The following is a 14,097-nucleotide window of genomic DNA, read 5'->3' as shown; positions in this document are numbered from 1 at the left end:
TCTTAGTGACTTTTTCATGGCCTGCCACTGCGTACACGTTGCTGAAATTTGGATACATCTAGAAGAATTTTTTTTTTTAATAATATCTTATAATGATGTGTTTATTAATCAGGAATTGAATTTCATATAGGAAGAATTTCTGCGTTTACTTCAATCAATGAATTGAAAAATAAGTGAAGCCCACACAAAATTAGAAATTAAATTTCTGATTTTAGAAGAATCCAATTCTTGGATGGGATGCGGTATTCTAATTCATGGAAAACTAACCTATTAGGAATTCTTTTTTTTACCCATTATATCCTCACATTATTTTTCAAAAATCCAAATTCGTCATCTACTTTAACCCAACAATGAGGATATTTTAGTAATTAATACCACTCCTACCCTAATTCCATATGTTTTAGTAAACAACTTCTTTAAGAATCCGGAATCTAATTCTCCTCAATCTAACTTCTTCTTAATTCAATTCATCCCCAATTCAATTCCTCCAAATCCAATTACGAATTAGTAAACATGCCACGAATTTTGAGATTTGGAATCCTTTTGTCTAAATTAAATTTCTAAATATTTTTTTTATGAGATGAACTTCAAAGTTTTCAACTTGCACGCAACAGGTTGTATATATAAATGTTACATATCTGAACTTTTATTTGAGTTAAATAGTTAGATTACCAAACATGTATAGTTTTGTGGGGGTAAATGGCACATGTTAAATCATGTAAATCTAGTTTGATTCACGTTACTATATATTGTTTCTCAAGAGAACATCTCTGTTGATGTAATAATAGATATGATACATATAGGATTAAAAACTTACCTGAAAATGGTGTTAATAAACTTGGGGCATGTTGAGGCATCTCATGTCTATGAAATTGGAAAATTGTCTACGATTCATTGAAGAGTTGAGCATGCCCTACTTTTCTTACTATGACGATTATGCGATTCCTAAGGACTAAAGAGGTTGATGTGATCATACATCTCATTCTCCATCAGTCCTACGTAGCAATCCATATACAACAAGGAATTTTTGCAATTGCCTCAGGAATCTTACTTGCAAAATTCCACTTTGATTTTTCTTTATCTTATAAGAATCTAGACTTAGAAATTCGAACGCCATGAAGATGTAGCATCATAATATTTTCCCCTTTACAACTCCCTTCTTCTATGCTTTTTAAAGAAGCTCATCAAATTTTCTTTTCTTTTTCATCTTGTTTGGTAATGGGCAATTTGGAATTTCCATTTTGGATAAATAGGAGAATTGAAATTTACTCAGATTCTCTCATATGGTGAATGATGTGTTACGATTAGTCGTTATGAGTAATTTTTTACCATTAATGCATATGAGACTTGCATTTCATCAACTACCAACAGGGTCATGCACCTCTATTGAAATAAGAAGTCAACGTGAATATTTCTTTCCTAGTATAAAAGATTGACAGCTGCAATTTAGCATTCCTATTTTGGTTAACCACTGATTCGTAGGATCTAGATACAAGGAGAATTGTAGGTTCATCTCCTATATATGTTGCTGTACATTCAGAATTGTATATTACACAAATATATGAAATACCAGTTTCTTTACATGGTATCAGAGCTTCCCTTTTTTCCTTCACCATAAACATCAATGGCACCAGACAACGATGCCAAACCAGTTGACAGAGAGAAGTCCTCATCCACAACCGATAGAGATGCATATGACTCTACCGATAGAGATGCATATGACTCTACCGATCCCTACTGCATACACCACTCAGATCATCCCGGCATGGTATTGGCTTCCATGCCACTGACCGGTGATAACTACAGCACTTGGAGTCGTAAAGTACGAATTTCCTTGAGTGCGAAAAACAAAACAGGCTTTATTGATGGGTCCATTGTGAAGCCATCCCTCACCAAAAAAAAACCTACAGAGTATCAACGATGGCAGAGGTGTAACGACATGATCTTGTCGTGGATTCTCAATTCTTTGGATCCTGACCTTTCTAATAGTGTTATTTATGCTGAGACAGCTCATGAAGTCTGGACTGATTTAAAAGAACGATTTTCACAGAGCAACGCTCCTAGGATTTTTCAGATTCAACGCAGCATAGCGACACATACACAAGATCAGATGCCTCTGGCAACATATTATTCAAAACTAAAGAGCTATTGGGACGAACTCGGTTCCTACAATGATACAGAAGTTTGCTCCTGTGGAGCAAAGAAGTCGTTGGCCGAGCGCGAGGAACAACAACGCTTGATGCAATTTTTGATGGGACTAAATGAATCCTATGCAGCGATCCGAGGGCAGATTCTCCTTATGGAGCCTTTGCCATCAGTTCGAAGGGCATATTCCCTACTTTCACAGGAAGAGAAACAACGTGAAATCACTACTACCCATGCAAATACAGAAAGCATGGCCATGTTAAGTATCCACAATAAGACAGGGGGTTCTTCTAAACCCGCTTATCAATTCCGCTCACAACAAGGATATAATTCACAACAAGGACAGAACTCACAACCTCATTCCTCTTTTCGAGGGAGCCAAAAAGAGACTCGACGTTGCACTCACTGCAATGGAGATACTCACACCGTTGATACTTGCTATTATCTCAAAGGGTTCCCTCCAGGACATAAGTGGCACAACAAAGAAGTCTCTCTGCCTGATAGAAGAAGCAGTGCGCACCAAGGAAACCAAAGGAAGTCACATGCTGCCAATAATGTCCAAAACTCAGATTCACAAGTTCATCATCTCCAGTCCATCGCGCCCCACCTTACACTAGACCAATGCCAACAAATTATGGGCGCTGTAGGTAAAGAAGATGTTTCACAAACCCAAGTAAATTTTGCAGGTCTGTCTTCTCCTTCTTGTCTATTTTCTCAAAAGCAATCCAATTTATCGCATGCTTGGGTAATTGACAGTGGCGCTACCGACCATATCACTAATTCACATGACTTTCTAACTGACACGTCTCCGTCCTCCATGTCCCCAGTAGGATTGCCCACAGGGGCTAAGGCACCCATAAAATCCACTGGCAAAATCACTTTTGATGAAAATTTGTGTCTAACTGATGTTCTTTGTGTTCCATCCTTTAATGTTAATTTGATGTCAGTTCCCAAACTCACAGAGTCACTTAATTGTTGTGTTGTGTTCTTTCCCAATTTTTGTTATATACAGGACTTGGTTACGAAGAAGATGATTGGATTGGGTAGGCGGCATGGCAACCTATACTATTTTGATTCAAACTATATTTCTCAGAAGCCACCATCCTCCTCACACCATGTGTTATCTCGACAAAATCTTTGGCACCTGCGGTTAGGACATCCATCAGATGCCCGTCTTCGTATCTTGGCTCAACATGAATCTGATATTTTCTTTTCCCAGCACTCCTGTGATTTTTGCCCATTGGCTAAACAAACTAGACTTCCATTTACTTTAAGTTCCATTTCAAGTATTGCTTCTTTTGATTTAATTCATTGTGACATCTGGGGTCCACATAAAATTCCTTCTCATTCTGGGGCAATATATTTTTTGACTATTGTTGACGATTATACAAGGTGCACATGGGTTTATTTAATGCAATATAAATCTGATACTCAAGGTCTTCTTAAATCCTTTTTTGCCTTTGTTTCTACTCAATTTAACAAAACAATAAAAGCTATTCGTGTAGATAATGGTGGTGAGTTTTCTTCTCTAAAAACGTTTTTTGCAGATCTTGGTGTCGTTTACCAACATTCCTGCGTCTCAACACCTCAACAAAATAGGGTTGTGGAACGTAAACACCGACACCTTCTAGAGATGGCTCGAGCCTTGCGATTCCATGCACATCTCCCTCTTAATTTCTGGGGAGAATGCGTACTCACTGCTGCATATCTGATTAATCGTCTCCCCACTCCACTTTTAACTGGTAAAACTCCCTATGAGCTTTTATTTAACCATCCACCCATTTATAAACATCTTCGCATTTTTGGTTGTCTTTGTTATGCAACTAATTTACACCCTTCTCATAAATTTGATAAACGGGCACGTAAATGTATTTTCGTGGGTTATCCTTTTGGTCAAAAGGCTTATCGTGTTTATGACTTAGAGACCAAAAAGTTTTTCAGTAGCCGAGATGTTATTTTTCATGAAAATGTCTTTCCTTTTGCTAATCAACATGATGTACCTACTATCCCTGTCTTGCCTTTAACCCCCAATGATTATGATTATGAGCCTGTCCACATATCAGACCCACTACCCACTTCATCTTCCAAGCCAAATCCGCCAACCACTCTAGATATGCATCCACCTAGCCCAAACACACACTCTGGCACACCTACACCACCTCTTCCAAATACACCACCACCTAGTCCACGCACACAATCTAGTCCAAATACACACACCCAATTTAGCCCCAACACGCAATCTAATATATCCCCTCAACCTAGTCCACCACTAAGTCCATCACATGATAGCCACCCACCACCACCGCTTCGACATTCTGAACGCCTAAAACAACCTTCAGTGCTCCTACGTGACTACCAATGTTACACCGCCATGTCTCCCTATTATGATTCGTCATCTTCTTCAAATACAAAAGGTAAGGGCACCCGATACCCTATTTCCCAATTTCTTAATTATCATAATTTGTCATCCACTCACAAATCTTTTGTAGCTTCCATCTCTCGAGTTGTTGAGCCAACTACTTTTGCCCAAGCTTCGACTGACCCTCTTTGGCAAGAAGCCATGGACAAGGAAATTCAAGCTCTTGAGCAAAATAATACTTGGTCCATAACACCTTTACCTGCAGGAAAACATCCAATTGGCTGCAAATGGGTGTACAAAGTCAAATATAATTCTGACGGTTCCGTCGAGCGCTACAAAGCTCGTCTCGTGGCCAAGGGATATACCCAACAGGAAGGCTTGGACTACACGGAGACATTCTCTCCCACAGCTAAATTGGTGACTTTCCGATGCTTGCTTGCTCTTGCCGCTGTACGCAATTGGCCCCTCCACCAATTAGACGTCCAAAATGCTTTTCTTCATGGAGATTTAGACGAAGAAGTCTACATGCTTCCTCCACCTGGCCTTCGCCGACAGGGGGAGCACTTGGTTTGTCGGCTACACAAATCATTATACGGGTTGAAGCAAGCATCACGAAATTGGTTTGCCAAGTTCACCAATGCCCTTCAAGATGCCGGATTTGTCCAATCCCTGGCAGATTATTCACTTTTCACAAGGTATCACGATAATTCATTTACCATTATATTAATTTATGTAGATGATATTGTCATTACAGGGAATGATCCTAAGGCCATTCAGTCTCTTAAGGATTTCCTCCATACTCGCTTCCGCATAAAAGACCTTGGAAATCTTAAATATTTTTTGGGAATTGAAGTAGCAAGATCAAAGAAGGGAATCTTCATCTCTCAACGCAAGTACGCACTGGATATACTTGACGACGCTGGACTTTTAGGTGCTCGCCCTTATTCCTTTCCCATGGAGCAGACGCTTAGACTCAACCCTACTGATGGCAAACCACTACAAGATCCTACCAGATACAGGCGGTTAGTAGGTCGCCTCATTTATCTCACAGTAACGAGGCCAGATCTCTCATTTGCTGTCCATGTGCTTAGCCGTTTCATGCATGAGCCACACCAACCTCATCTAGATGCAGCTCTTCGTGTACTACGTTATTTGAAAGGCTCTCCAGGACAAGGCATTTTATTTCCTACGACAAACAACCTAAAGTTAAAGGCATTTTGTGACTCAGATTGGGCAAGTTGTCCAACTACCAGGAGATTTGTCACAGGTTATTGTACTTTCCTTGGTGATTCTTTGATTTCTTGGAAAACCAAAAAACAAAATACTGTGGCACGTTCCTCTACAGAAGCAGAATACCGAGCTATGGCAGATGCATGTTGTGAGCTCACATGGTTACGTTACATCCTCAAAGACTTGGGCATTCAACATTCAGAACCAGCAGTATTGCATTGTGATAATCAATCAGCCCTTTATATTGCAAAGAATCCAGTATTTCACGAGCGAACGAAGCATATTGATCTTGATTGTCACTTGGTGAGACAAAACATTCAATCAGGCTTGGTGTCTACTGCCTACACGCCAACAAAGATGCAGATTGCTGATATATTTACTAAACCCTTGGGCAAGGTTCCTTTTGGCTCATTATTAGGCAAGTTGGGAGTATACAACATACACTCTCCAACTTGAAGGGGCGTATTGAAATAAGAAGTCAACGTGAATATTTCTTTCCTAGTATAAAAGATTGACAGCTGCAATTTAGCATTCCTATTTTGGTTAACCACTGATTCGTAGGATCTAGATACAAGGAGAATTGTAGGTTCATCTCCTATATATGTTGCTGTACATTCAGAATTGTATATTACACAAATATATGAAATACCAGTTTCTTTACAACCTCCCTCGCCGAAATGAGATTCTGGAACCTGTCCTTATGATGGTGCTCACTATGTGTTTAGACTTCACCCATCATGAATCTAAGGGAGTTAGTATTATTTAAAATTCTAATGGTATTTAGTTGTCTAATTTTTGTTGTTGAACTTCTAATCTTTTAAATATTGCCCCTGTAAAATTCATAGCTCCATTACTGTCATCAACGGTCAAAAATGATTGCCTACGTATACGAACCACTTATCTTAGCAAAATGTTCCAATAAATTAAATTCTAGAATCGACATGTAAACATCAATCATACCATGCAAAAAGCAACAGACATCAACATAAAGAAAGAAGGCTCATTTGTCACGGAACGAAGCATCTAAAATACATTTTGTAATTCTAGTGCAAATCACACTCAACTAGCTCAAGCGTGAGACAAGTCAATTGTGCGCAAGAACAAGTACGATTGGAGGGCGCCGACACACACAGATGGACTGGTAGGAAACCCGACCATCCATCACAATAGGCACATAAGAACAAGCGTCCAAGCGGAACTGCCTTGAGATTTTAGATCGCTGGTTTTAGATATTTAGCTGAGAAAATGAAATGGCACGTGGCACCACCATTTTTATATTGTACGTACCAAACAATAATTCAAAAATGAATAACATCTTTCATCTTGAGTGCATAGTTGGCCAACTATTTTGTATATGCGATGAAGGATTTGGAGTAGTCTTTGAATACAAGTGTAAGCCTACCTGAGTTTGATTTTTCGCCTGTTTTTTTTTTTTTTTTTAATTAAAAAAAAATTGGTTGGTGGGTATATTATAATGTTTGATCTTGATTTGAAATCTTTCATGAATGTGCAAAGCATGTTATAGTTTTAGTTGGTAAGGAGGAGGCTTTGCAATGAATGTCTCACGGATTGAATATATCATCTTGGTAGCCTCGTATGAAGTAAATTAAAAGCATACATATGTTAGGTCAGTTGGATAGGGCAATAAGCTCGCTCCCTTGCACTAAAGTTCAAATCTTCATTTTCATATATTATATTAATTTAGAATAATATAGACTATCGATTGTATAAATACATAAAGTAAATTTGTAAAACTTTATATTGTTTTCTTGGTAAAGTGGGGCAGTAAAACTTGAGATTTTTTTACCCAAAAAAAAAAACTATATTTTATATTTGGGTTAAATACCGTTTTGGTCACTGAGTTTTACACGAAAATTCAATTTGGTCACTGAGAAAAAAATTTAGCCAAATTGATTATTGTGTTTCCCCAAGTTTACAATTTATAAACACCTTTATCTTTCGTTAATTTCCATTAAATGCAGTAATTTTTTTTTTTTAGGAAGCACGTTTAGCCTTCTTATTCTAACTCAATGAGTTAGGGCATATTGTGCTATTAGGGTTTAACAAATTGGGGCAAATCTTAGGTTGAAATCTAAATTGTGAGGTATAAAGTCAAGGATTGGATGCTATATAGAAACCTAAATCGATTGAGTGAGAACCACATTTAGTGAGAAGACGTAATCAAGCGTATAGAGCGCCAAAATTTATTCGTAAGTTGTTGATTTCATTTTAATTTGGTTTGACTTTTTGATTTTCCTTATACTTTCAATTCAACTATTTCCCCCAATTTGTTAAACCATAATAGGTCAATATACCATACTTGTTGAGTTAGAGGAACAAGAATGAAGGTGTTTCCTTTAAAAAAAAAAAATAACTACACTTAATAAAAAATAATAGAATGTCTACAAATTGTAAATTATGGGAACACAATGATCAGTTTAGCTAAAAAAAATTCTTTGTGACCAAATTAAAGTTTTGTGCAAAATTCAATGACCAAAAAGTATTTAACTCTTAATATTTTAAGTTTGTTTTGTGAAGGGTATTCTAGTTCATAGTCAAGACCCAACCCAATTTTGATAGTAAGCCTTTTTGTTTAAGCCCAATAGCTATGAACAAAGATGTTGAACCCATCATGCTTCTTCTACTCCCATCACTTCAAACCTAAGGCCCTCCTCAAATTTGGACTAGGGGGCTTGTTTGAAATGCCTCTGAATAAGATTAGGCAATCATCAAAACCTAGTTTTGGTGGGCGATCAATGTTCAAGGTTGGCAATTTCTCTCATCAATTTGAGATCTACGATAACATACATATAACATTGCTCCCTTCAATGTTAGATTCGAATTTGAAATCTCTTTTAATATTAAAAATATTATCCAACTAAGAGAAATGATCATATCTCAACTCTTCGTCAATCTCTTCTCTCATCTATATATCCTTTGATACCACCCACCATTCGACTCATTGAGTGACCTTACATCTAGTTATATTCAACCAATAAGTAAAGCGACCCATCAATAAAGCTCAACCAAAGACTAGTTGTAAATATGCTAAAATTACAAAATTTTGGCTTCAAATGCATATGCCATTATGTATTATCATTGAAGAAGTCCAAAGCAAGTTTGAAGATGAAATGTTTTTATATGTTATTTTTTTTCCCTTATGTATATTCATCATATGAATAACACATGATAATATCTATCACGCAAATAACACGTGATAATATCCGTAATGTGAATAAACGTGATAACATACGTGTATCTACCATTATACCAATCTATCACCATGTAATAATTGTATCGAATGTGAAAAAAATCAAAACTTCACCATTCCCTTTTGTCTCATTTCATTTATTTAATTTTGAATGAACGGACTATAAAGTTTATCAACATCCCCATGTTCACCAAAAAATTTTTTTAAAAAAATATTCATTTCATAACATAACATCTCCGACGCTCTTCACGAGAGTATAATAACGTGCGTCACATCCACACAGATCTAATTGCCCCCTACAATCCAACGGCCAGGAACTCTCATCCTAAAACACATCATTTCTCTCTCTTCAAAAAACCGAAACAAATAAAAAAACAAAAAAATCAACGGCCGACTGGTGCTGAGTCTGCTGACGTATCAGGGACTCTGCTTCTGCTTCCCTCCTCTTTTCTCTCATCTGCTTAGATCTCACTCTCCTCTTTCCTGATCTGGTATCTCTTCATCTTCCTCAAATCAATTTTCACCTTTTTATTTTCGCTCTCGTTGTTTTTTTCAAAGATTATTTGTTCCGCTTTTGTGTAATTATTCACCGGGAATCAGTTTTTTCTCTCTAGGGTTTATTGTTGCTGGTAATTTTTGTGGCTTTGGGAAATTTTTGCCATGGCTGCTCCACCTGCTAGAGCTCGAGCCGATTACGACTATCTCATAAAGCTCCTCCTGATCGGCGACAGCGGTACGATTTTATATTTCTACCCTCCCATTTGTTGTGATCTCATGGACTGGAATGTGTTATTGTCACATTATTTGATCATTTATATTGATTCGGAATTTGACGTGCATATTTCAGATGTTTTCTGTTTTGTGTTTCCTTTTTCTCTTTGGTAAATCGTATTTGGGTTGCTGTTGATTCCAGATATATGTTTGTTTTGCGTAATATTAGATGAAATGGAAGTTTTGGGTCACCGTGTGGTTAGCCGCTTCATTCTTAATAGGTGGTCTGAGTTGTTAGGTTTGCTCTTAATTTAGTTAATTGAAGTTCTAGTTTAGCTTCCTTTGGGTCAGCATTTCATGTGATGTCTGTATTTCAGGTCTATTCTATTTGAATTTTCAAAATAATCCCATTTGTGTTTGGGGACTATCGGAGTTCGAGCTATTTTATAAGATGAATGCCGTTTTCTTAGGACTCAACTTAGCATAATTTCTTTGATAATGTTTTCCGGGGCAATTTTTATCAGTGGATAACTCTTAGAAAGTATTGCTAGATTGCACTTTACCATTGAGTGACTCCTGTTAGGGGGCAACTCCTTGGGGAGTCTCCTATGGGCCAACGCATGCGTGTTTGAGACCCGACTTGAATCCAGAAACTTAAACTTATGGTCTAGCCTAAACCCATTAGCTGTTTGAAGTGGTGTCTTAAACATGTATATGTTGGTCTATTGATACTTCCCAAGGTGTAGTTTCATATAAAACCTTGGACGTTTCCAATTTTAGGTGAATATTTGTTGTATGCTATTTATATTGTTTTGGTTAATTCTACTTACTATCATCTGGCGTCAAATGATTTGATTATTTTCAAATGCCTGTCCAGCGTTACTAGGGTCAGATGACATCTAGGAAGTACCACATTTGATTATTTTTCAATGATTTGATTATGTTTCAATGATTTGATTATGGATGTTGAGCATGCCCACATTTGTATTTATGTTTTCTTGTATGTACCACAGCCATTAGTTTGAGTTTAATTCCCTTTTCTTTTTCTTTGTTATGCAACTTTGCAGGTGTGGGTAAGAGTTGCCTTCTTCTGCGTTTCTCAGATGGGTCCTTTACAACTAGTTTTATTACAACCATTGGGTAGGTATTTTCTGTGCATGACTGTATTAGGGGTTTTGTTCTTCCTCCCTTCTACAACTGCTTCTGAATCTTGCTAGGTTGTAATTCTTTGACAGTATTGACTTCAAGATAAGGACCATAGAGCTTGATGGGAAACGAATTAAGTTGCAAATTTGGGATACCGCTGGTCAAGAACGGTTTCGGACAATTACAACTGGTTAGTTCTGTGGCATTAAAGTGTTTTTAGGTTGAATTTGAATGTGTAACCATTCTCCCACTTTCTCCTAAATGCAAGATTGAGTATATGATGCTTGCAACCTTGCCTGCCAAAGATGCGCCTTCATAAAGGAGAAACTAAACAAAAATTGCATATTAATGTTTTAAAGTTAGATGAATGTATTAATGTTCTTAGGTTTGTGCTAGTCTGCCAACAAGACCTCTTACAAAAACCCTAATACTTTGACTAGACGGGTCTTTGGTCTAACTTTAAGATATTGCCATATTTTCTATATGGGTGGTTTACAGTTCTCTGAAAGTCAAAGGTCTTATATTGTTCCAGGGTCTCTCTGTTGCTTTATTGCTACAGTTGTGAGACATGCACGGAAGAAATATGTAGACCTGATGGTTAGGGCCATTTCAGTTCGTTGGTTTTAATTCAAAATTTAGTTTTGTGGGTGGCACATCAGATGATCATATTTGAACCTGGGTCTCAGCTCATAAAGCTGTTAACGAAGCTGACATCTCATATTACCTCTTACATTGGTTTTTCTAATCTTGCGTTCATTTCCTAAATTTTTTCAAAGCATTCTTAATTATTCTTTGTCTCTGCAGCTTACTACCGTGGAGCCATGGGCATTTTGCTCGTGTATGATGTCACTGATGAGTCATCTTTTAACAGTAACTTCTTTATCACTTACATCACCCTATGCTTATATTCATCATTTGTCAGTTTCCTAGCTTTATAGAACTTTATTTCTGTGGATTTTATTAAAGTGAAGAAAGTACAATTGCCTGATATTAAGATTATTGTGGATTTTGTTTGTGGATTCTATGGATGTCATTCATTCTTTAACAGGGAATATTTTTTTTAGTTGTTGGTTATTACATATACATGGTAATGAATCTAATTTCTACCTGGATTCAGACATTAGGAATTGGATTCGTAACATAGAACAGCATGCTTCTGACAATGTCAACAAGATCCTGGTGGGTAACAAGGCTGACATGGATGAAAGCAAAAGGGTTTTTTCCTATCCCTTCTCTGTGTTTTCTTGTTTATGGGCGTTTCTGGTTCGTGCATATTTGTGTGCTATGTGACTTGGTGATCTTCAATCTTTACTTGACAAGTTACATTTTTCAGGCTGTCCCTACTTCGAAGGGTCAAGCACTTGCTGACGAGTATGGCATCAAATTCTTTGAGACAGTGAGTTTCTCATGGTGTCTTCTAACTTACAAAGTAGTTGGTTTTTTCCTATTTGCTGAAAATACTGTGTATTACAGAGTGCAAAGACAAATTTAAATGTGGAGGAGGTCTTCTTTTCAATAGCTAGGGATATCAAGCAAAGACTCGCCGATACTGACTCGAGGGCTGAGGTATGATTATTTTGAATGGTTCATGTCACTTATATTACTGTCTTTCCCTCCTGATACATATGTAGCTTGGTTTCCTGTGTATAACTAAATTATTAGTGTCTGTACGATCTTTTTAATTTAACATCTGAAAATATACAATATCTATTTTTTTTTTCCTTCTCTTTTTCTCTGTTGTACGTTGGAGCCCTATTTCATCCCCCTTTGTTTTTCTCTCCTGGCTTAAAGAAACTATTTCTGTTCAATAATTTAATATCAAACTATGTGGTGGGGGCATAGACCAGTTGGTAGTCACCCTCTAAAGTGTTGGCCTCTGGTCCAAATCCGTCCTCTTACAATGTTTCAAATTTGCTTTCTTTGAAAATTATGGAGTATCGAGTCTTGATACCAAGTTTGAGTTGGTGCCAACCGTTTGATTAAATACCATCTTTCATCTTCTAGTCTGATATATACTGAGTCTTTACTTTTTTTGAATTTTGGCAGCCTCAGACAATCAAGATTAACCAACCAGATCAGGGAGCCGGGGCTGCTCAAGCTGCCCAAAAATCAGCTTGCTGTGGTTCTTAAGAAAAGTGTGTTGAACATGATATGCTGGGTAAATGTTTAAGACAACACAAACACTCTGCTGGGGGAAAAACTGATTTGTCACAACTATGTTACTTGTGCTTGTATCGCTTTCTTTTATCATTATTTTATAACTACTACTGATTTGGGTGTGAATGGTAGATCCTCATATTTTGGGAAGTCAATTATATGTTAGTTGATTTTTCATGAAAGTTTATCTTCTTGAGCATATATAAACGGAGAAGTTGATGCCTTCTTTAATAGTGAAAGTAGCCTGTCTCATCCCTTATACAATTGTTTCATAGCTTTGTTGATGCTTTTGGGAGCTGCATTTTATTTAATGCTTTGGCATGAAGGTTCCTTTACGGCCCCCTTTGGATCTTGGAAGAAGCAAGGGGAAGGAAAATTTCTCCTAACAGCATAAAGTGACTGACTTAACTAAGCATTTTAATATTTCCATCCCCTTTCGTTCATTCTTAGAAAGTGAGATAGGAGTTGACTGACCATTGCTGATATAGTTGGAGGTTCCAAACCATTGATAGCTGTGGAAAACCACTGTGACGCTGAATCCTATCAATGGTTAATAGTCGCCTACATGCGTCGACGTTTGTTTTTTGTTGTTCTGGCTGTAAATAGCTCAGATCCGGCATGCAAGATAGGGTTCTTGTGTTTTCGTGTGAGCCTGTGAAAAAAGGTAGAAGTGAGGCTAGTTCATCATAACTCTATTCCATTTTGTCTTGTTCAAAACATTCCGAAACAGATGTTGTAAAGCCTCGTCTTATCCCTATATCAACATCTATGTGTTATTGTCTGAAATGCGCCCAAAAATCGTTGTATTGCTGTTGCCTCACACTCTCTGGTGTTAGTTGTGGTGCATTTAGCATGAACCACACAGGTTTCAGCACGGCCATGCTCAAAGTGGGTTACATATAAAGCGTCCTAATGCTGCTGATAATGTATTCCCTTTTAACTGCTTACCAAAATTCTTTTGTCTACGAAACTGCATCAAATCAAGCAAGTTGATTTGGAGTGTATTAGGACGTGGGGGTACCTTCTGATATGTAGCCCATAGAGCTAATAGACTTCCACTACGCTAAAAGCTGCCTTGTTTTTTTGTTTTTTTTTGGAAAATTGATCAAAAGTTTAATAATGCAGTTGATAATTCATG

General features: G+C 37.3%; 1 protein-coding gene across 1 annotated transcript; it reads left to right on the top strand.

Moving 5' to 3' along the window:
• LOC18772365 (ras-related protein RABE1a) lies at window positions 9,173-13,216 on the top strand. Its single transcript, XM_007205820.2, has 9 exons — window positions 9,173-9,436; window positions 9,560-9,678; window positions 10,724-10,796; window positions 10,892-10,992; window positions 11,607-11,672; window positions 11,920-12,017; window positions 12,136-12,198; window positions 12,276-12,368; window positions 12,849-13,216. The coding sequence occupies exons 2-9, from the start codon at window positions 9,606-9,608 to the stop codon at window positions 12,930-12,932; spliced, it is 651 nt and encodes a 216-aa protein (XP_007205882.1). The 5' UTR covers window positions 9,173-9,436; window positions 9,560-9,605; the 3' UTR covers window positions 12,933-13,216.

Source organism: Prunus persica, chromosome G6 (genome assembly GCF_000346465.2).
Source record: "Prunus persica cultivar Lovell chromosome G6, Prunus_persica_NCBIv2, whole genome shotgun sequence".
NCBI classification, from domain to species: Eukaryota; Viridiplantae; Streptophyta; class Magnoliopsida; order Rosales; family Rosaceae; genus Prunus; species Prunus persica.
Note: the sequence above shows the minus strand (reverse complement) of the source record. Positions and strands in the feature narration are given on the sequence as shown.

What these genes read in the sequence shown, in the direction of transcription:
- LOC18772365 (XM_007205820.2), top strand. Translation starts at nt 9,606, where the DNA reads ATGGCTGCTCCACCTGCTAGAGCTCGAGCCGATTACGACTATCTCATA. An exon ending in AGTTTTATTACAACCATTGG is followed by an intron (nt 10,797 to 10,891) that starts GTAGGTATTTTC and finishes ATTCTTTGACAG; the next exon opens with TATTGACTTCAAGATAAGGA. An exon ending in GCATCAAATTCTTTGAGACA is followed by an intron (nt 12,199 to 12,275) that starts GTGAGTTTCTCA and finishes TGTGTATTACAG; the next exon opens with AGTGCAAAGACAAATTTAAA.